Genomic DNA, 24,340 nt, shown 5'->3' on the forward strand with positions numbered 1-24,340 from the left:
AAGCCACAGATATCCTACCCTTCAACCTCACCAGTCTCCAGTAACTCCCCTCGGCCCAGTGAACCATCAGATGGAAGATGCTTTAAGTGTAATGAACCGGGACATATCAAGGCCAACTGTCCCAAGAACACCATGCGAGTGCAATTCATTACACCACCATCACACCAAAGATCCCCAGGCCCGGATGCCTCTCAAATACCCTTGAAGCGAAGGGAAAACTTGAGAGTGGGCGGAAAGAAGGTTACTGCGTGGAGAGACACGGGGGCACAAGTGTCAGCTATCCACCAATCCTTCGTTGACCCCAAATTCATCAACCCAAAGGCCAAAGTTACAATTTACCCCTTCATGTCACAAGCTGTAGACTTGCCTACAGCTGAACTGCCTGTCCAGTACAAAGGCTGGTCAGGAATGTGGACTTTTGCAGTCTATGACAATTATCCTATCCCCATGTTACTGGGGGAAGACTTGGCCAACCAGGTGAGGCGGGCCAAGAGAGTGGGAATGGTTACACGTAGCCAAACCAGGCAAGCTTCCAGACCCATTCCTGTTCCTGAGCCGTCCACAGAGGCCCCGTCTGTGTTACCAGAAACCCAGACAGAGGTAGTGGACCCGGATTCCATGCCTACCACTGAAACAGCCACAGCATCTCCAGTCCCAGGCCCGGAACTGGAACAGCAACCAGCACCAGCAAGTGCAACCACATCTTCAAACTCAACGCCAGAGGGCGCCAGCGAGCCAGAACTGGCAGAAGCACACGACAGCCATACCCAAAAGGCTCAGCCAGAGCCTGAAATACCCTCAGGTGCACCAGCGGAGAGCGGTTCACCAGCAACGGAAACAACCCCATCACCTACATCGCTTCCAGAGGGACCAAGCCCAAGTCCACGGTCTGAGGAAGAACTGGTGACCCCAGCCTCAAGGGAACAGTTCCAGGCTGAGCAGGAAGCAGATGACAGCCTTCAGAAAGCGTGGGCGGCGGCACGGAGCACCCCACCGCCTCTCAGCTCTTCTAATCGATCCCGGTTTGTTATAGACCAAGGACTTTTATACAAGGAAATTCTTTCTGGTGGACACCGGGAAGAATGGCAGCCGCAAAAACAGTTGGTGGTTCCAACTAAGTACCGGGGGAAGCTCTTAAGCTTAGCCCATGATCATCCCAGTGGCCATGCTGGGGTGAACAGAACCAAGGACCGGTTGGGGAAGTCCTTCCACTGGGAGGGGATGGGCAAGGATGTTGCCAACTATGTCCGGTCTTGTGAGGTATGCCAAAGAGTGGGTAAGCCTCAAGATCAGGTCAAGGCCCCTCTCCAGCCACTCCCCATAATTGAGGTCCCATTTCAGCGAGTAGCTGTGGATATTCTGGGCCCGTTTCCAAAAAAGACGCCCAGAGGAAAGCAGTACGTACTGACTTTAGTGGACTTTGCTACCCGATGGCCAGAAGCAGTAGCTCTAGGCAACACCAGGGCTAACACTGTGTGCCTGGCCCTAACAGACATCTTTGCCAGGGTAGGTTGGCCCTCTGACATCCTTACAGATTCAGGGTCTAATTTCCTGGCAGGAACCATGGAAAAACTGTGGGAAACTCATGGGGTGAATCACTTGGTTGCCACCCCGTACCACCATCAAACCAATGGCCTGGTGGAAAGGTTCAATGGAACTTTGGGGGCCATGATAAGAAAATTCATCAACGAATTCTCCAATAATTGGGACCTAGTGTTGCAGCAGTTGCTGTTTGCCTACAGGGCTGTACCACATCCCAGTTTAGGGTTTTCACCATTTGAACTTGTGTATGGTCACGAGGTTAAGGGGCCATTACAGTTGGTGAAGCAGCAATGGGAGGGGTTTACGCCTTCTCCAGGAACTAACATTCTGGACTTTGTAAGCAACCTACAAAGCACCCTCCGACACTCTTTAGCCCTTGCTAGAGAGAACCTAAAGGATGCTCAAAAAGAGCAAAAGGCCTGGTATGACAGACATGCCAGAGAACGTTCCTTCAAGGTAGGAGACCAGGTTATGGTCTTGAAGGCGCAACAGGCCCATAAGATGGAAGCATCATGGGAAGGGCCATTCACGGTCCAAGAGCGCCTGGGAGCTGTGAACTACCTCATAGCATTTCCCAATTCCTCACTAAAGCCTAAAGTGTACCATGTTAATTCTCTCAAGCCTTTCTATTCCAGAGACTTACAGGTTTGTCAGTTTACAGTCCAGGGAGATGATGCTGAGTGGCCTGACGGTGTCTACTACGACGGGAAAAAAGACGGTGGCGTGGAAGAGGTGAACCTCTCAACCACCCTGGAACGTCTGCAGCGGCAACAAATCAAGGAGCTGTGCACTAGCTTCGCCCCATTGTTCTCAGCCACCCCAGGACGGACTGAACGGGCATACCACTCCATTGATACAGGTAATGCTCACCCAATCAGAACCCCACCCTACCGGGTGTCTCCTCATGCCCAAGCTGCTATAGAACGGGAGATCCAGAACATGCTACAGATGGGTATAATCCGCCCATCTACCAGTGCATGGGCATCTCCAGTGGTTCTGGTACCCAAACCAGATGGGGAAATACGCTTCTGCGTGGACTACCGTAAGCTAAATGCTGTAACTCGTCCGGACAACTATCCAATGCCACGTACTGATGAGCTATTGGAAAAGTTGGGACGTGCCCAGTTCATCTCTACAATAGACTTAACCAAGGGGTACTGGCAAGTACCGCTACATGAACCTGCCAAGGAGAGGTCAGCATTCGTCACCCATGCGGGGGTGTATGAATTCAATGTCCTTCCTTTCGGCCTTCGAAATGCACCCGCCACCTTCCAGAGGCTGGTAGACGGTCTACTAGCTGGACTGGGAGAATTTGCAGTTGCCTACCTCGATGATGTGGCCATTTTTTCAGACTCCTGGCCCGAACACCTACTCCACCTGGAAAAGGTCTTTGAGCGCATCAGGCAGGCAGGACTAACTGTTAAGGCCAAAAAGTGTCAAATAGGCCAAAACAGAGTGACTTACCTGGGGCACCAGGTGGGTCGAGGAACCATAAACCCCCTACAGGCCAAGGTGGATGCTATCCAAAAGTGGCCTGTCCCAAGGTCAAAGAAACAGGTCCAATCCTTCTTAGGCTTGGCCGGATACTACAGGCGATTTGTACCACACTACAGCCAAATCGCTGCCCCATTGACCGACCTAACCAAAAAGACCCAGCCAAATGCCGTTAAGTGGACTAATGAGTGTCAAAAGCCTTTACCCAGCTTAAGGCAACACTCATGTCTGACCCTGTACTCAGGGCCCCGGATTTTGACAAACCATTCCTAGTAACCACAGATGCATCTGAGCGTGGTATAGGAGCAGTGCTCATGCAGGAAGCAACAGATCACAACTTCCATCCTGTCGTGTTTCTCAGCAAAAAACTGTCTGAGAGGGAAAGTCACTGGTCAGTCAGTGAAAAGGAATGCTATGCCATTGTGTACGCCCTGGAGAAGCTACGCCCATATGTTTGGGGACGGCGGTTCCAACTACAAACTGACCATGCTGCACTAAAGTGGCTTCATACTGCCAAGGGGAACAACAAGAAACTTCTTCGTTGGAGTTTAGCTCTCCAAGATTTTGATTTTGAAATTCAACACATCACAGGAGCTTCTAACAAAGTTGCTGATGCACTCTCCCGTGAGAGTTTCCCAGAGTCCAGTAGTTAAAAAGTGTTCTTAAAATGTAAAAGTCTGTTAGTTATATACTTAGTAGTATATGTAAAGGTGCATGTGTTGTATTAATCTGTTTATTTTCAAGTTCTAGAAGGAAATTGCCGCCAGTGAGCTTCCCCACTGTCTGCAATTTGGGGGGCGTGTCATAAACAGATAGCTAAGGGTTAATGTCTCTTTCACCTGAAACACCTGACCAGAGAACCAATCAGGAAACTGGATTTTTTCAACTTTGGGTGGAGGGAAGTGTGTCTCTGAGTCTTTAGTCTGTCTGCCTGTTTCCTCTGAGCTTTGGAGAAGTAGTTCTATTTTCTAGTCTTCTGTTTCTAAGTGTAAGGACAAAGAGATCAGATAGTAAGTTCTATGGTTTCTTTTCTTTGGTATTTGCATGAATATAAGTGCTGGAAATGCTTTGATTTGTATTCTTTTTCAATAGGTTATAACAACTGTACAGTACTGTACTGTGGTTGGGAAGTGCCCCTGGCTTACCCCACACAGGCACAGCCCGCCCCAAGGCAAGGATGCTAGGAAGCACCTTTGCAGCAGCAGCGGCAGCTTCCCCAGAGAACAGGCTCAGAATTTGCTGGGAATGTTCCAGGCCAGCCTCTTCCTGTCCCTGCTCCTCTCCAGGCCCCCTTCTTCCCACCCCTACTTCACCTCCTCTCCAGAGCACGCCACATACCCCCCCATACACACAGTTTGGTGGCACTTAGGACTTTCTGGGAGAGGGAGGAGTGGAGACGCAACCCTGGGAGGGAGGGGAAGGAGGCGGAGAAGCGAAACTCGTGCAATGCTCCCTTGTAAAGTCACTGCTCTTCCACAGAATCTTACAAGCAGGCAGCCAAATAACGTTATAAGGGAGCACTGCACAACTTTAAACGAGCACATATCCTAAATGAGCAGGGACATAACACTGAAACAACATTAAGCGGGACGTTAAATCAGGAGTTACTGTATCTGAAGATAGGGTTCTCAGAGTCATGAAGAGGTTTCTTAATAAATAGTAAATTTTGTGCCTTTTGTCCCAAAAGTTAGAACCATAGGAATTGCAACATCAGACCAGTATCTGGCAGTAGCTGTATCAGCTGCTTCAGAGAAAGGTACATGAAACCCTGGAATAGTCTGCATATAGGGGATCTTTCTTCCTAATCCCCTCAGTAGTGATTGAGCACAAGAGTTTATATCCCATACCTGTAATATTAATCCTACTTAATGTAATTTCTGATGCTCTCATTATCCATGTAGATGTCCAAATCTTTTTTCAACCCCAAAGCACTTCTCACACACACAGAGGACATCTGTATCTATACACATCTAATCCACCTTTCACTCACCAGTGAAATGCAGCTCTAAATAGCAAGAGTGTGCAGTCAGATTACAGACAGAAAGAAGACAGATAGCTGATAGCACATGTGATGTTGACAGCCCAGGTGCCAGCTCAGCCCAAAGTCCCCAAGCCTCGGTGGAACACTGACAAACACCATGGCTAAAATCAGTCCAGCGCACCTGTGCATTAGTACTGGTAAAATATATAGTAGAATTGTAAGTGTGTGTTTAATACTCAGACTTTATGGAATGTTTGTAAGTTGTTCTATCCATTAATCTTATTTATTACATCTGTATCCCACATAAGGTATTAATTGAGTGTTTGCATTGTAAGCCTCTGTAACTGTATAAATCATCAGATAGAAGAGACATTAACTAGTGTAAAGTGCTGATCTCCAATAGAAGGTGTTACATCCTGGCCAAAAGAGAAGGTCCTACCGAGACCTTCCAGAAATGGAAAAAAAAAAAGTGTGCGTATATATACACAAATATACACACAGGCTGCAGTAGATTCTGCCACTAGTTACCCTGAATTGGTGCAAATTTCATGTCTGTCATTTTCAAAAGAGTTATAAGACTTGGGTGGAGTGAGACATATAAAGGTTGCTCCCTATCATTCGGAAACTAATGGTCTGGTAGAAAGACTCAATGGGACACTGAAGTCTATGCTGAGGATGTATGTTACCTAGTAAGAGAATGACTGAGATGTGTTGCTCCCTTACTTGTTATTCACATACAGGCATTACCCCAAGAGTCTATAAGGTCTGCCCCCTTTGATCTCCTTTACAGGAGACAGGTGAGGGGACCTTTACATTTAATTTGAGGCTCTCGGAAAGGGAGTACAGTAGAGTCTGGACAGCCTGTAAGGGAGCATGTCACTCATTTTAAAGAGAAATTAAAGACTGATGAACTTAGGCATTTCAGAAATCTTGGTACAACAAGCATGCTGGAGAAAGATCTTTTGAGATGGGTGACATTGTGTTGTTGATTCCAGTGAGGAAGAACAAGATGTAAGATTGTTTGAAAGGACATTTTGAGATGACAGACAGTGCAAATGAGGTCACTTCTAATGTAATGAAATTCCAAGGCAGAAGAGCTGTGCAAACAGTACATGTCAATAGATTAAAAGCTTACCATAAAAGAAAGATGGCAGTGAATACAGTTTGGTTTGCTGACTCAAAAGCAGGAGATGCTGGTCCGCCATGCTGGCTCTGAAATACCAGAGGCGGGTGTTTTCCAGCCTACCAGGTTTAACTATGAAAATAGTGCATTCCATAGAAACTACAGGGCCATGCCCTGCCCCTAGCAGAGCACACCATGCTAAAGGAGAAATGCAAAAAGATTTAGGAGGCAGCAGAAAGCATGCTACAGGAATGCCGTGACTGCTAAATCGAAAAGCCTCTGGGCATCTCCTATTGTGATGGTACTTAAAAGGGATCAAAAATCCACACAATCTCATGAGTTTTAACGCTAAATGCTATCATCCAACCTTATCCTTATGCTCCACATCCAGAACAGTGGACCTACTGAGGAGTGCATAAATACTCTGGATGTGGCTTGTGGATATTAGCAAATTCCCTTGGATGCTGATGCCCAAGAAAAATCATCTTTCATAGTGGAATCTGTCCTGTACACATTTAAGGTTTTGCCTTTTGGATTAATTGACTTCGGTATCTTTAATGACTCCTGGCAAGACCACTTTAACCATGTGGAAATTGTATTGCAGAGGTTTACAGAAGCCAACCTCACTGTTGAGGTACCTAAATAGAAGACGGGGGCCTCAGCTCTATTCTTCTGCCTGTCTGCAGACTTTGGAAGACATCCCTATACCTGGTCAAGTTTGAAAGCTTTACTCTGCAACATTAATGGCAGTGCTACATTTTATCTTAAATGAAAGCTTACAGAATTCATTTTATCTGGCTGACATCCTGCATAACAGAGGCCAGAGAATTTCATTTAGTGATTTCTGCATGTGGCTTAAAGTTTATGGTTAAACTAGAGAAGGATGAATTCAAACTGGAACAGGTTCAGAGACGGGCTACAAGGATGATCCGAGGAATGGAAAAACTGCCTTATGAAAGGAGACTCAAAGAGCTTGGCTTGTTCAGCCTGGCCAAAAGAAGGCTGCGGGGGGATATGCTTGCTCTATATAAATATATCGGGGGGTTAACGTTAGGGAGGGAGAGGAATTATTTAAGTTTAGTACTAATGTAAGCACGAGGACGAATGGGTATAAACTGGATATTAGTAAGTTTAGACTTGAAATTAGACGAAGGTTTCTAACCATTAGGGGAGTGAAGTTCTGGAACAGCCTTCCGAGGGAAGTAGTGGGGGCAAAAGGCTTTCCTGGCTTTAAGACAAAGCTTGATAAGTATATGGAGGGGATGTTATGATAGGATCGTTAATTTGGGCAATTGATCTTGGATTACCACCAGATAGGTCTGCTCAATGGTCTGCGGGGAGATGTTGGATGGAATGGGAACTGAGTTACTGCAGAGGATTCCTTCTTGGGTGCTGGCTGGTGACTCTTGCTCACATGCTCAGGGTTTAGCTGATCGCCATATTTGGGGTCGGGAAGGAATTTTCCTCCAGGGCGGATTGGCAGGGGCCCTGGAGGTTTTTCGCCTTCCCCTGCAGCGTGGGGCACGGGTCGCTTGCTGGTGGTTTCTCTGCAGCTTGAGGTCTTCAAACCAATTTTGAGGATTTCAATAACTTGGTCCTGGGATAGGGGTTGTTCTAAAATTGGATGGGTGGGGTTCTGTGGCCTGCCTTGTGCAGGAGGTCAGACTAGATGATCAGATTGGTCCCTTCTGACCTATGAGTCTATGAGAATCTTTCATAACGTTCTATACTGCAGAAACTAATTATGCCACCAGAACAGTGCTAGCCCAGCACACCAGTTAATGCCAGTTGCACAGGAAGCAACAACTGGTTAAGGCACAGTAACTCTACAAGATCTTAAAACAGGAACTGGGAAATTTTGGCCAGCCAGATTTAATAAACCAGGGCATGGATGACAATGAGTCTACTCCAAAGTGTCACAGGACTATTAGTGATCACAAGAGGTCAGTGCCTGGTGGTTTAAGTCTCATCTGAAAAAGTGATGAGCAGGGAGCTCTGGCATATCACCACTGCAGCTCTCACAACTCCTCATACTTGCACCTCTCACACATCAAGAATATTTTGCAATACCAACCAGCAGCACTGACGTCTGAGCGATCATTGCTCACAACATTGTCTTTCCTTCTAAACTAACACAGCCTGTAACATAATTTGCAATCATACTAGATTAAGCCAGAGAAGGGAGTTTGGAGAGGATGTTGGTATTTGGCTGGGGACAGGGGGGATTAAAGAGTTTGTTCCATTAGGATGCTGGTGTTGGTATTGACTGATAAAGTGGTGCATATTACACCGATCTAAGGTTGTCAGCTGATTGTTGTGTTTTGTTTTAGGGAATTCAGGGTCATATTTTGTTAGTCTAAGAACAATACAGCAAGGTAGATGCCAGAGAAGTGGTGCCCCTGGGAATAGGAAACACCTCTCAGGGTCCCTGCTGATTTGACAAAGTGTTTTGCCTAGTCTTTGAAAGCACCCACAGCCCACCCAAACCTTCACAGCAAGATCCCCTACCCCACCCACAAAATCCCTCAGAGCCAGGCCTCCCCACCAGAGTCAAGCTCACAGGGTAGAGAGGAAGCAAAAGGAGGAGTGTTTCCAGACACTGTCTCTCCTCGTGGACAACTACCAATACCTGTCCATGCACACTCCCGACTTCCAGCAAAATAGCCACATTTGTGCCCACCACACTACTATGCACCCAGGACACACTCCAGTTTTACAATGGAGTAACTACTGGTTTCATGGGAGTCATCCTGAATTAACACTCATGTTAGCCAGATCAGAATTTGTCCCAGGCCCATAGTAACCAGATTTTTAGAGTTATCCCAGGTCCAGGATCAGACCAAGACAACTTGCCCTCCCTCTCCTAAACCCTCGTGGGCAGTCCTGAAACTCCTCAAATTGCATTTAGTTCAAGGGAAAAAGAGGGTTCCACACCTGCCAAAAGCAGCATAGAATGTAGTCATTAAATATCAGCATGGTGGATAATATAAAGGCCACACCTGGAAGCGCATCCACCCTTATTTAAATAGAGGCTTTTATAGGTAGAAATCAAATGAGTTTCTCCCTTCCATTGGTGGCCCACCAAAAAAAAACAAAAGCAAAAAACAAACAAAAAAAAACACCTTGGCATCCCTGATAAAGGGGGGGGGCGGAGGGGGGGAGAAAAGGCCTGCACTGAAATACTGATACCCAGCCCTTATGTCCCCTTCTCCCCCCACAGCCTTGGAAATTTGATCCTATATTGCACAATTCACAGGTATCCCATGCAGTATGGAGAGAATGACAATAGCTTGGTTCTGATGCTGGCTGGAAATAATTAAATCCTCCTGGCAGAGAGTACACACAAGTGACCCTGGAAAATGGGCTTAGAAGACAGAAGGAAATGAACAGACATGGCTGCTCATCACACTGGCTGCAAAGACCACTAAAAAAAGGCACCTAGATGGCTCTGAGCATGCTGGAGCAATTGCAAGTAAAATTAAAAAGGAAAAGAGGAGCTGCAGTTGGGTTGCATGTTTAATTCCTAATCTCCTTTGTCCCATTCACACAGCTGGGACCAAGGCAGCGCTTATTGATCTGCAGTTAAACATTTTGGAAAATTAATATATTTTGGCTAAAACACAAAGAGGAGAACAAAAAGTTCTCTGCAGGAAGGACAACACTGCTTTTACTTATCTGTCAGATTGTTCTGTAGCACTAAGCATTGCAGGTTCTAGCTAACATGCATGCCATCCTCTCTACCATTATTCTTTCTTTTCTAGAAATCCCCAAACAAACAAGAGAAAACCCAAAAACATTTCCATAGCTTCCTGAATGCTCTCAGCAAACTAATCCTCAACAGCAGACAGCAAGAGAGAGGTGGTTAATTTCTAACAAACACAACAATTTCAAAACTGGAAGAGCACTCAGCCTGTAGGACAGCACTGAATTAAGCTCTGGAGGCCCATAGCAGGGTTAGCATCTTCCAGTTCAGAAAAAACAAAAACAAAAAAACCAGCAACCTCACAGCAGAGTGGTGAGCAAAGTATAAGGCCCTCCTTCACTCCCCTCTTCCCCTCACCTCCCACCTTATGAAAGAACCACTGGGATCTAGTTAAAATAGAAGCAAGATTAAAATGGGCCAGGATTCTTTTCACACCGGTATCTGCTATTCCCAGATTTTAATGTCGCTCCATATTTAGCAGGAGAAAAAAGCCTCCCTTCCTTCCTGTCACATTTTCCATTCTTGATGACATCCCAGATGATCAGAAATAAGCAGATCTTCATCTGAACCGGGGCTTTCCACCAAGGCGTGGGACAGCAAAAGCCAATGTTACTTACAAAAGTTTGGAGCAGTTAATACTACTATATTACACATACATGCACACTCCCATCCCACTTTCCAAGACAGGTAAGGAGAGATCCACCCTATGGAAAATGTACTATTTAGCAGACATCAGCTATGTTTGACAGAATTCTACAGGTCCCCCCTCACCTCCAGGTTTTAAATTTTGTATTTGGGGGAGGGAGAAGGAAGGGAGGAGAGGTGAGGCCAAAATAAAAGGCCAGATCCTTATCTGGTGCAGTCAGCATGGCTTTCCACTTACTTCCACAGGAGATGTAGGTCCCCAGTACCTCTCAGGGTTGGGCTCTGAGGGCCACATTCTCAGCTGGCATAAATCCACACAGTTCTTTGAACATTAGTGGGAACTGAATTATACCAGTTGAGAATCTGGCCCCCTAATTCAAGCCATTTGTTATTTCTTATGTTAAGTAACTACTTCACACAACACCGGGGATCTTGAGCCATGCAACAGCACAGCAGTGTTACAGAATGCAGCATTGATACTCAGTTTATTACACAGCAGTTTAATTCCTGCCCCACATAATCTATTTTGCTGTTATGTTTGTGTACAGCACTCAACACAATGGGGCCTGTTCCCTGCTGGGAGGCTTCCATGTACTATTGCAGTATAAATAGTAAGTTAATTGTAATGAACAGGGGGTTGCTGCTCAGTGACTCTAGAATTATTTTCCCCCACTCTGCTTGTATCCAAGATTTCCACTAACAGAAGCATCACTTTTCTCAGTGCATTCAGCCAAAGCGGCCACAGTCTCTCATTCCAGCTTCCTTTCCACTTGGTGACATGGATGTCAGAAGAACTTTCCTCTTCATCTGCCATTTAGACTACAAATAGGGTGATTTTGTGGGACAAGAGGATTAAACAAAGACAGACAGGCCTGGTTTACACAGTAATAGCTATTTTTAATTTACGCAGAATGTTCAGCCTATGAGCATTAGCCAACCATAATGACACCTGCCTATCTTACAGAGGGTGGAATCTCCGTTTTACAGATAGGGGAACTGAGACAGAAATATAAAGTGACTTGCCCAATGCCACAGGGTAAGTTATTGGCAAAATCAGGAAGAAAACTCAGGAATTCCACCTCTCAAATCCCTGCTCTAACCAAGCAGACAGCTCTCTCTCCCTTTAATACGTAGAACGTATACACATATCTAGGATGAGAAAGGATAGTCTTCTAATCAAGAGAGTGAACTAGGACCAAGACACTGGGTTGGGACTCAGGAGATCTGGATTCAATTCTCAGCTCCCTGAGTGACCTAGGCAAATCATGTAAAAGACCCCAACCATGCAATAATCTCACCATGAACAGACACCAAGAGTGCAGACCCACGCTGAAATTAGCAGGGCTCCATGTGGGTTATACAGAGCTCACTGCACCATCTGAGCCATAATCACTCTGTTTCTATTCCCTCTCTGTAAAACGGGAATAATAATGTCTCTCCCACACTTTGTCCATCTTCTCTGTTTAGGTTGCAAATTCTTTGGGGAAGAACCATCTGTTTGTCTGTAGAGCACCTAGCACAATGGAGCATTGATCTTTGCAGAGACCTCCAGATGCTATTGTGGTATAAACAATTACACACACGCACACCTCTCCTCCACCTCAATATCTGAAGTTTTGTTTATACTTGGAAATTGATCAAAATACTTATTGGTCTTTGTCATGTTTCTCCCCTGCCTCTTTTTGGAGGTGGAGGGGGTGAGTTAAGAGAATGGGTATATTCTTGTCAACATATCTTAATCAATTAACCCTCAAAGAGCTTGCATATGAGCAGTACTACATATTAGTACTAAGATTTTAACAGCATTTGAATTTGTGGCTCTCTTGTGCCCTACGTGGAACATGGGCAGAATGCTGCATCTATACAACAGGCTACACTATTCAGGATACGGACCTAAATATGAAATTAAATCTCAATCCTGCTCCCACTGCAGTCTACAGAAAAGTTCCCTCTTGATTTCAATGGAAGCAGGATGACCACCAGAGTATGTGTCATATTATATACCCATCTACAATCCCTCCCTCGACATTTGAGCACTTATTTCTCCCAGTGAGGAATACATATGATGGAAGAGATGGGATTGTATTTCTAAAAATCAGAGAATTGAGAAAGTAAAAAGTTTTTCCAAAGGCTAGTATTCAGGAGGGAGGGGGCAGGTGGTTGAGATCATTTGCTCTGTAAGCTGCTCTGAACCTGATAAATCATCTAGAAAACAGAAGAATAAGTTTGGCTTTAGCATAAATCACTTGAATAGTCATCGTCTAAAATGGCAGCTGTGCTTGTTTACACTAGGACTGAATTTAATCCCAATTGCCTACATTTTCCACTGATATCCCTCTTTCTCCATTCCACACCAACCCCCTCACCTCCAACCTGCTCCATATGGATGCACAGAGCTTCATCATGCCTCCATGGAACCATTTCCAGGATTGGGCTCACAAGTGAGGGCCCACTAACAGCCAGAAAGGGACAACCCTCGGACTAACAACGTTTTTAACAATCACATAGCTGTGAAACGCAACTCCTATAACATACTCTTAACACTCGCATAATAGAGAGAGACAAGCACTTAGGACTTGTCTACACTTGAATGGTGACAGTTGCACAGCTGCAGTGCTTCGGTGTAGAGTCAGACACTACCTATGCCAACAGGAGGGGTTCTCCTGTTGGCATAGCTAGCTAATCCTCCCAGAGAGGCCCTAACTAGACAGATGCAAGAATTCCTCTGTTAACCTACTGCTATCTAGACAGGGATTTAGGCTGGCTTAACTATACCACTCTCAGGCGGATTTTTCACACCCCTGAGCGATGTAGTTAAGCAGACTTAATTTCCTGGCACAGACCAGGCCTTAGACACCATGGTGAAGGGCAAGGTACAAGAACCTGAGCAAGGCAGCGCGATTTCAGCTGAGCACCAAACACCGCCTCACAGGGACAAGGATTTTTTACGCCGAGGGTCCGCCCAGCGCCGCCCCTCAGCCCAGCACTCAGACAGGATCTAACCAGGGGAGGGGTTAGCTCCCACAAGGGCCATTTCAGACCCACGCTCACGCCACCCCCCCCCAAGGGGCAACAGGCCGGCGGGGGCCTTCGCGGTGGAAGCTGCCTAGGGGATGGACAGGAAGGTCCGCAACCCCCCGGCGCGGCCCGTAGCGCCCTCATGGGGGTGGGCTCGTCCCCAGCGCATCGCCTCCAGCCGGCTGCCCCCGGGCCGGGGCGGAGACCAGCCGCAAAGCCGCTCAGCCGGAGACACCCGGGGGCCGCCCCGTTCCGCCCGCAGGCGGATCCGAGGTGGGGGTCCCTTCTTCCCCGGTAGCCGGGATGCACGGGGCCGCCCCAGACCCGAGCCGAGCTTGCCGCCCGGGGGGGGAAGCCAGGGCGCCCCGCCCGCTCACTCACTCACCCTGCCGCGGGGACGGTGCGTAGCGAGCCGCGAGTGACTCCGGCGTGACTCCGCAGCGGCCTGTGGAGCCAGAGCATTTACCCCGCTCGCTCCACCCCCGGGGAGGGGGGTCTCCCCGCCTCAGCACCGCGCCGCGGGGCCCGGCGCCTCCGCAGCCCCCCCGCCGTGGGGCCGCTCCATGCGCGGCGCGCGAGTGACAGGCCGGCGGCGGCTGAGGAAAAAAGTTCCCGCACCGCGTCCCCCACCGGGCAGCTTCTGCTCTGCCGCGGAGCCTGCTTCTCCGGGGCACGCGCCGCTGCAAGCCGCCCTCCCATTGGCCGATCAGACGTCCGCGCTGATTGGCCGCCGCCGGGGCTCCCTGCTTCTTGGTCCTGTGAATTTTGAACGCGCTGCCGGGCCCAGGGGGCGCGCGACGGGCCGGGGCCGGGGTTGGGGCTGGCGCGCGCAGGGGGCTGCAGCCGGACCACAGGGTCGCCGCACTGCCAGGGCTCCGTGGAGTCCGGACTCTGCCCGCTAGGGTGACCAGACGTGCTGCAGCGGGGCGGGGCTTGTAGACGCGGGCAGCGGGCCCCCCTCGCCCCGACCCGACCCGAGGAAGGAGCCAGAGGGACTGGGAGGGACCTGCCTGCTGGATGCTTCCCGGGAGCCGCTCCAGGTAACCGCTGCTGGGCTCACCTGGCCCCCTGCAGGTCCCTCGGGGGCGGGGGGCTCCCCTTAGACCCACTGCCCTCAGCCCTCACCCTGACCTTCTTCCCTCAGCCTCCCCCGCAGTCCCCCTTGTGCCCCCCACCCTCAATCCACTGCCCACAGCCCCCCTGACCCTGTTCTGCCTCCCCCACATTCCCCCTTGTGCCCCTCGCCCTCAATTCACTGCCCTCAGCCCCCCTGACCCTGTTCTGCCTCCCCCACAGTCCCCCTTGTGCCCCTCACCCTCAATCCACTGCCCTCAGCCCCCCTGACCCTGTTCTGCCTCCCACACAATCCCCCTTGTGCCCCCCCACCCTCAATCCACTGCCCTCAGCCCCCCTGACCCTGTTCTACCTCCCCCACAGTCCCCCTTGTGCCCCCCACCCTCAATCCACTGCCCTCAGCCCCCCTGACCCTGTTCTACCTCCCCCACAGTCCCCCTTGTGCCCCTCACTCTCAGTCCGCTGCCCTCAGCCCCCCTGACCCTGTTCTACCTCCCCCGCAGTCCCCCTTGTGCCCCTCACCCTCAATCCACTGCCCTCTGCCCCCCTGACCCTGTTCTACCTCCCCCACAGTCCCTCTCCTCCCCCCGATCATCTCATCTTGCATGGATGTGGAAATCTGTCCCGGATTCTAGGCTGTCGTTAGCCCATGGAGCAGCGCCAGGTTTGAAGTGAGAGGTGGGTCTGTGTCATGAACTCTGCATTTCCACTGAGGACTCTTCCATCACCAGGGGAGCACTGGTGCAGGTCTGCCGCCAGGCACAGCAATGCTGAGAGGTGCCAGTGTAGACCCAACCCACTGACCTCAGCCCCTACCCTGACCCTGTTCCCTCAGCCTCCCCCGCAGTCCCCCCTGTACCTCCCACCCAGAACCCACTGCCCTCAGTCCTTGCCCCCATTTCAACAGCCTCCCCCACAGTCCCCCTTCTCCCCCTCAACCCTCTGCCCTCAGCCTTGCCGTACCCCAAATCTCTTCTTCAGCCTCCCCCGTCATCCCACCCCCATCACTCCCTCTGCTGTCCCACCCCCTCAACTTCCCCCCATTCCAGTCCTGCTTCGCTCTCTCATCCCCTCCAAACCCTGTCCCTCTCCCCAACCCTCCCCAGCCCAGCCCCACTGTCTCCCCTGCCCCGCCCCACTCTACACAGCTCTCTCTACCCTGTCCCATTCATGCTCCCCTCAGCCCCTACCCTACTCCCCTCCATCCCAGTCCTGTCTCATCCCCCATACCCCCCCGACTCTCCCAGTCCTGCCCCCCTCAGTTCCTCCACCCTGCTTCCCCCGGTCCATCCCCACACACCCACCGACTCTCTCTTGACCTCCCTCCCCTCAATCTCACTGTCTGGACCCACCCCTGTCATGCAGGAAAAAGAAGCAATGGGCTTAAATTGTAACAAGGGAGATTTAAGTTAGACATTAGGAAAAACTTCCCAACTGTAAAGGTAGTTAAGCACTGGACAAATTACCTAGAGAGATTATGGAATAGCAGTCATTGGAGTTTTATAAGAGGTAGACAAACACCTGTCAAGGATGGTCTAGTTGTTATTACCCAGTCCTGCCTCAGTGACCTGTTCATGTCCCTTCCAGTCCTACATTTCTGTGATTCACACTGAATTGCCTTCTGCCACTGTCTAGTAATAGTGGCATACAGTTCTCTGACATGCAAGTTTATAAAATTGTAGTTAATATACAATTTAGAGCATAGCAATTGTAAAGCTCTGTATGTTCAGACCAACTGAGCTGAAAATTGTGATCTACAGTATTCAAAACTATTAAGATGTGGGCTGAAATAAAATCAGCATGAATTGCTCAACAATATCAATGGAATCAGCATTGCGCTGCTATATCTTGTAAAATATTACAGTGAAATCTTGCAAGTATTACATAGAACGCCGCCTTGCCCAAGTGGTAACTAAGCATAACATCTTTCTGTTTCAACATTCTTAACTTGTATCCCAAAGCTCCTAGAAGTTGTTTTTGTTTTTTTTCAAACACTGAATGCTGCTAAGTTATGAGTTTTTAAACAGGTTTTTTTTCTTTTAAACCACAGCACTGAATGTTATTCAAAAATTGTTTTCCAAATATTCTTAAACTCCCAGTTTATCCCCTGCTGATGTTCATTGTGAAAAGTATTGCAGGTCTAATAATAATATTTGGTACTTTTGTAATTCACTGTCCAACATGTGTTTTGTGCCCTCCTCTGGTGGATTTTTAGAGGATAACTGTATAGCTACCAGCTAAGGGAGTTATATCTTGAATTCAAGTAGTAGAAGCTCATGCTTTTAAGTCTGGATGGGTCGGGTTCAATCTTTGGTGACTAGCTATGATGGGGGTTGCTACACTTATTATCCCTTTAATCAGAGGTTCTGAATATGCTTTGTTGTAGGCGAAGCTAGCCTATAGTTAAGCAACTGAAAATTTAGAATGGGAAGTGTTGAAATGTTGGGAAGCCTTATAATTTTGCTAGCCTGGAACAAACATCCCATCTGAGGGATGGGGGCAGGGAGAAAGAGAGTGAGACAGGACCAGGAAACTGGGACAAGGAATCTAGTGGGGGGCAGCTGAAATCAGATGAGGCGCTGGGGCGGGGGGGGTAAGACAGCAATAGGATAAATACTCACCAGCAAATACTCACCAGACTGGAGGGGATGGGGAAGAAGGGTCTTTCTCTACTAGAGACCACTCCGTTCAGGAGCCTGGAATAGACCCAGGATTCCTGAGTTTCACAGTTCTTCTGTCAGCAGCAGATATCTGTGAAACCCAGTGGCAAAAAAAAGTGTCTCATCCCCCTATAGAGCTGATCTATCACATATAGGATGACAAGCTACTGCCTCTGCCATCACTTACTCCCTTAGCTCACGTGGCAGAAGTCTGTGCAGTGGATCTAAAGGTTCATCGGCAGGGTTGGAGCCATGTGAGTTTCACGATGATTCCACATGACAGAATTTCTGGGACAGTTCAGTTTTGATTTTTACAAAAAAAATGTGGGGAAATGCATACAGAAATAGGGTGACCAGATGCCTAAATCGGGAACTCTCAAGCAGGAGTAGAGAGGTTATTTTATCTCTGTATTTGGCACTGGTGCAACCACTGCTGGAATCCTGTGTCCAGTTCTGGTGTGCACAATTTAAGAAGAATATTGATCAATTGGAGAGTATTCAGAGAAGAGTCACAAGACTGATTAAAGGATTATAAAACCTGCCTTATAGTGTTCGCCTCAAAGACCTCAATCTATTTAGCTTAACAAAAAGAAGGTTAAGAAGTGACTTGGTTATAGACTGTAAGTATCTCCATGGGGAGCAAATAGTTAATAATGGGCACTTCAGTCTAGCAGAAAAAGGTAGAGCATGAGCCAATGGTTGGAAGTTGCAGCTAGACAAATTCAGACTGGCTAGAAGGCATCCTTTTCAATGGTGAGAGGAATTAACTATTAACAATATACTAAGGGTCATGGTGTTTTTCTAAAAGCGATCCTCTCGGAATTATTTTGGGAAAGTTCTATGTCTGTGCTATGCAGGTGGTGAGACCAGGTGATCACCGGATCCCTTCTGGCTTATAATCTCAGAACTAGGTACATCAATTCACATGCAAAATTCTCATTGAATTCAAAAGGTGTCCTTGCCCTGTAGCTTGTGGTGTGGGCTGCAGCAGGGGCTGTACAACCCCTCTTGCAGCTTCCTAGGGCCCCCTTTCATGGCTCTGTGCACCTGTGTCTGTCGTTGTCGTCCTCTTCCCCCTCACCCCCCCCTCGCTCATTGTGTCCTGATATTTCACTCTTGCGATCTGGTCACCCTACTGCCAGCACCCCAGGCCCCCCTACCAGTGCCTCCACAGCCACAGGCCACTGCAATCCCAGTGCTTGGCAGCCTCTATCCCTGGCAGTGCACCCCCAGTCTGATCTGCAGCCCCATTGCTATTCCAGTGCTGGGCACCCACAGCCCCCTGCAGTCCCAGAGCCAGACCCACCCAGCCCTGCCCGTGCACCCCCAGCCTGACCCACAGCCCCCTGCAATCCCCTTGCTGAGCAATCCCAGCCTGACCCACAGGCCCCTGAAATCCCAGAGTTGGCATCCCCACAGCCCTGCTAGTGCACCTCCTCCTGACCCAAAGATCCCTGCAATCCCGGGGATGAGCACCCCCACAGCGCTGCCAGTGCACCTCCAGGCAAACAGCCCCCCTGCTATTCCAGTGCTGGGCACACACTCAGCTCTTCCTGTGCTCTCTAGTCCTGAGTTGCACTTCCTCCCAACCCCTTCTTGTCCTGACTCTGAGCACCCACAGATGGCTTGGCCTGTGCATCCCAATCCTGATACATGCTCACTCTGATGTTCAAATCCTGGGCTCCCTTCACATCTGCCAATGCACCACAGAAGCAACCTATATTAATACTTCTGTTTGTTCCATTCATGGATCTTCACCCAGCTCTGCAATATCCCTGGAAGTTCCAGTCCTGGGTTTACACTCTCCTTGATCCTGACTTACAACACACTGCTGTTCCAGACCCAGGTCCCCAAGATAGTTATGTCAGTGCACCTCAAACCTCCTCACTTTCCTCACCTGTCCTTATAATCCCAGATCTCGTTTGAGTTGACACTGCTAGTAGTCTGAACTGTGTTGCAGACTGTCATAATTGTACACCACACTAATTTTTATTTGCCAGCTAAGCTATGCTTTGAGTCCCAGATGCCCAGAGATAAGAGCCCCAATGCACTAGCTCCACTGCATCACCTAGTGTCACCCTCATAGTATGATGACATCTTCATCTTCTGGACCCAGGGAAAAGAAGCCCTTGAGGAATTCCACCATGATTTCAACAATTTCCACACCACCATCAACCTCAGCCTGGACCAGCCCACACAAGAGATCCACTTCCTGGACACTACAGTGCTCATAAGTGATGGTCACATAACCACCACTCTATACTGGAAACCTACTGACTGCTATACTTACCTACATGCCTCCAGCTTTCATCCAGACCAGACCACACAATCCATTATCTACATCCAAGCTCTACGATACAATTGTATTTGCTTCAACCCTTCAGACAGAGACAATCGCCTACAAGATCTCTATCAAGCATTCTTACAACTACAATACCCACCTGCTGAAGTGAAGAAACAGATTGACAGAGCCAGAAGAGTACCCAAAAGTCACCTACTACAGGACAGACCCAACAAAGAAAGTAACAGAACGCCACTAGCCGTCACCTTCAGCCCCCAACTAAAACCTCTCCAGCACATCATCAAGGATCTATAACCTATACTGAAGGACGATCCCTCACTCTCACAGATCTTGGGAGACAGGCCAGTCCTTGCTTACAGATAGCCCCCCAGACTGAAGCAAATACTCACCAGCAACCACAAACCACACAACAAAAACACTAACCCAGGAACCTATCCTTGCAACAAAGCCTGTTGCCAACTCTGTCCACATATCTGTTCAGGGGACACCATCATAGGACCTAATCACATCAGCCACACTATCAGAGGCTCATTCACCTGTACATCTACCAATGTGATATATGCCATCATGTGCCTGCATTGTCCCTCTGCCATGTACATGGGTCAAACTGGACAGTCTCTACATAAAAGAATAAATGGACATAAATCAGATGTCAAGAATTATAACATTAAAAAAACAGTCAGAGAACACTTCAATCTCCCTAGTCACTCAATTACAGACCTAAAAGTTGCAATATTACAACAAAAATTTTTTCAAAAACAGACTCCAATGAGAGACTGCTGAATTGCAATTAATTTGCAAAATGGACACCATTAAATTAGGCTTGAATAAAGACTGGGTGTGGATAGGTCATTACACAAAGTAAAACTATTTCCCCATGTTTATTTCCCCACCACCACGACCACTGTTCCTCTCAACTTCTTGTCAACTGCTGCAAATGGACCATTTTGATTACCACTACAAAAAGTTTTTTTCTTTCCTGCTGGTAATAGCTCACCTTAACTGATCACAGTGTGTGTATGGTAACACCCATTGTTTCATGTTCTCTGTGTGTGTGTATTCCTACTGTATTTTCCACTGCATGCATCTGATGAAGTGGGCTGTAGCCCACGAAAGCTTATGCTCAAATAAATTTGTTAGTCTCTAAGGTGCCACAAGTACTCCTGTTCTTTTTGCGGATACAGACTAACATGGCTGCTACTCTGAAACCCTCACAGTATTGTAGATAGGTATGTGGAATGGCGGACCATGCAGGCCTTCAGGATTTCCTTGTAATTAAGTTATTTACAGACGCAGTTTTAAAAGTTTGTGTATCTCCCATTTTTGCAAGGTAGCAAACCCAGTTTAGTTTGTGAACCGTGGGTGTTCAGTGATGTAGCTGGCACCTGCTCTGCAGATGCACTAAACCAAGAGGGAACAATAAAAGTGCCTATTCAAACAATATGCTTATCAGTTTTTCCTTTTTAACCCAGCATATGATTTAAGGGACTCCATCATGAATTTATCATTGTTTCCCTACCAATTGGTGCATCTTGTCTTTACTGTAAGCTCTTCAGGATGAGATTGGCTTCTACTTTGTGTTTGGACTGTGGCACATGCAATGAGTCCCAATCCCACTCAGTCAGCAGCATTACAAAAATCATGAATCAAGTCCTAACAGTAATGAAAATGGCTTTTAAATGTGTATCATTTTTAAAGGAGAATGTCAATTTGAGGTTATTATTTGCCTTATGTTTTCTGAACTTGTGTACACACACACACACACACACACACAATTTTTGGATTCAGCTCTCAGCAGGCGTCAGTATTGTCAACCCTAAGTGTTCAAAAATTATCAGATTGGCTTTAAAAAAAAATCAGAAAGTTTGGATACTTTTTATTTGATTTTCTGCTTTTGGAATTTAGGCTTCACATGCTCCTCTCTGCAATCATGAGAGCTAGAATGCCACTTTTAAAAAAAATTAAAGCTGAAATTCTCTCAATCACATGACTTCAGGAGCTGGAGTTTTGAGAAAAATCAACAGGTAGCAAAGCTGGCAACACAAAGGGATGGTGTAGCTCAAGCAGATTGTCAGTGGGATATTGAGTTTTTCACCTCTAAAACACCAGCTGAAATCCAACCCAGGGGTTTGGCTCTGGGTGGTGCTAAGCACCCACTCCTGTGATTTCAGTGGGCTCTGAAGGTACACAGGACCTTTCAGGATCAGTTGGTTGGATGGGAGCTACTTTGCTTCCTTTAAAGTGATCCACAAAACTCCAGAGTTCACCGGAACCAAGACCACATCTCAGTGACCAAATCCTACCCATCTTATTCACTTTGGAACAGCACGCTACCTTGAAGTGACCACTGAAGTAAATGGAGGTATGTAGATTTACACCATGTAAGGATCTAGTGACTTCGGTGGCACTAACCACGTGAGTCAGGCAAGCATGATTTAATCCCAAAAGTCTTTACTTATCAGTCACAAGAGTTTGAGACACTCTGTATAGGATGTTCTGAGATGTTTGTAATAAGATGCCATTCTTTGGGAAAAGCTGCAGCTGAACCATTTCTGTTATACAAACACATCCTATAGTATTAGTCTAAAATGCCAAACAAACAGAGAGGCACCCGATTTAGCCACCACTTATTGCTCTTTGACTTGCAAATGATTTAGTCTCCCAGTTTCTGTGTACAAATTAGATGCAGGTAAAATTCCTGTCATGCCATAAAGCAGGATGCTCCAAGGCTGATATGTTTCAGGCCATTGGAAATAGGACTGTGTGTATTCTGCAAGTCTGCTTTGCAAGAGCTGGAAGCAAAACTCAGAAAAGAACAACCCACAGGGAGGATGTGATCTTGTGAGATTATGGAGGTGTAGGAATTGAGTCCAATGAGGCTTGTGGATTGCAGATGTGCAAGCAAAATTAGCCTCAACATCACACCTTTTGAGCTGAGGTTTCTAAAATCCTCACACCCTAGACCTAAGTCTTAGTTCAAGCAAATATAAGGCTAAGAGCAAATATTTCACGTAGTGATCAAAGGCCATTGATGGGTACATACCAGCAATGTGCTTTAAAAACACAAACACACACACACACACACACACACACACACACACACACACAAAAGACTCTGTGCTTTAAAAACACACACACACACACACACACACACAAAAGACTCTGTGCTTTAAAAACACACACACACACACACACACAAAAGACTGCACATTGGGAAAGTCTCTTGCCCACAAACATACTTGCTGTAATGTGTGTGTCCCCCCTCCCCAAATAAAAAGCCAGCTCACCCCCCACTTTCAAACATTTACTGCTTCCAGCTGCACTGAGGCACCACTTCTGTAGTTAACACTCTCTAACTAAACAGGAAGTGCTTCACCTAGAGGTGGCCATTCCACACACAGGAAAGCATTTGTTATAAAACAGCATAGCTGGGCTCTGCTGTCTGTCAGTGACTCCCAATCAGACATGCTCCGTTTACAAGTAAGATTGTTTTTCCTCCTATATGTCAGTCCTGCAGATTAGCTTGAGATCAGAGAGCCAGGTTAGATTCTTTCCTTCTTGTACATCCTCAGCAGAATTTTTAAACTGCTTTTTTATTCCTGTTACCTGTAGCTGGGCTGGCTCTGCAGGGCTGAGGGAACTGGATTCTATTCTTCCTTGTTCACCATCAACGGAATCACTTGCTATGTTCCAGCTGTTACACTGACTTATGCCAGCCCATTGAATCATGAACTCAGCTCCTCAGACTCTTCTTATGTGTCCCTGAGCTCCTGAACACCCAAACCTTTCTTCTTCTCATGAATGATCATTAGGAGCTGTTTGAGTCAGACAAAGAGCTTCGTAAAGCAACAGGCAACCCACTCTGGCTAGCCTCAAGCTAAGCCCCACTCTCCAACCAGCTGAAAGGAAGCCTGTTGCAGTTCATACAGGGCTAAATCCGGAGGTCTTTAATCAGATGAACTCCCATTGGCTATGAAGGAAAAAAACCCACCCCCACAAAATAGGTCTCCTGTGCGCACCCAGTATAGCACCTCCCTCCCCAGGGCCAGTGTGCTCCGTCCCATAGGTGATGCTTTCTGAGTGAGATGCGACCTTGAGCTTATGAACACAAGACTAGTTGAGAGCAAGAACCTCAGTGATTTAGTCCTAGATGTGGCACACACTCCTCTTCTAAACTTGGGTCAAACACTGTTCTTGTCTTTGCCTCAGTTTCAGGGTCTTTTAAATGAGGATGAGCATATATGTACGCAAATCTATAAGGAAAACTTATGGTGGAAAAGCTTGACTTAAAGAAATGGAGGTTTTGCATTTTGTTCTGAATGCTGTGAGGTTAGCAGTCCTCCTAGATTCCCCTATAGCATGGCTTCCTCTCCTCCTTCACTCCAAGTTGATCACTGTCACCAAAGTCTCCAATGACCTCTTCCTGGCTGAATTTCCAAGTGTGAAATCATAGCCCTAACAAAATTAATGGCAAAATTTCCATTGATCTTAGTGGAGCCAAAATGTCACTCTAGGCTTGGACTTTATTCCCAGCCTCTTCGGCCTCTTGGCTGCCTTCAACGCTGTTGATCACACTCACTTCCTTGAACTCTCATCCTCCTTTGGCTTTCTCCATGTTCTCCTGATCTCTGCTTCTACATCTCATCCTTCTCTAAGTGGACCCTCCTGTTACCCTTCTCCCTCCTTCCCCATGGGATCTTTAATGTCCAGTTCGTGTCTAAAATAATTATAATACCTAACTTGTATAGCACTTTTCATCCATACATATTTCCAATCACTCTACAAAACAGTCAATATA

At 47.4% G+C, this 24,340-nt stretch overlaps 2 protein-coding genes across 4 annotated transcripts in view; one reads left to right on the top strand and one right to left on the bottom strand.

Annotated features, from left to right (window-relative positions):
* Positions 1 to 14,027, bottom strand: part of PTPRA (protein tyrosine phosphatase receptor type A) — a 244,648-nt gene extending 230,621 nt beyond the window's left edge. For all 3 annotated transcript variants that reach the window (XM_030563062.1, XM_030563064.1, XM_030563063.1), the window contains exon 1: positions 13,892 to 14,027. The gene's annotated coding sequence lies outside the window, so the exon portion shown is untranslated. The remainder of the gene's footprint in view (positions 1 to 13,891) is intronic.
* Positions 14,028 to 14,328: 301 nt separating this feature from the next.
* MAVS (mitochondrial antiviral signaling protein) overlaps positions 14,329 to 24,340 on the top strand; it is a 58,076-nt gene continuing 48,064 nt past the window's right edge. Inside the window, exon 1 of the mRNA XM_030563519.1 lies at positions 14,329 to 14,546. Within this exon, the coding sequence (XP_030419379.1) occupies positions 14,524 to 14,546 (23 nt within the window). The 5' untranslated portion in view covers positions 14,329 to 14,523. The remainder of the gene's footprint in view (positions 14,547 to 24,340) is intronic.

This window comes from Gopherus evgoodei, chromosome 5, assembly GCF_007399415.2.
Source record: "Gopherus evgoodei ecotype Sinaloan lineage chromosome 5, rGopEvg1_v1.p, whole genome shotgun sequence".
In the NCBI taxonomy this organism is placed as follows: Eukaryota; Metazoa; Chordata; order Testudines; family Testudinidae; genus Gopherus; species Gopherus evgoodei.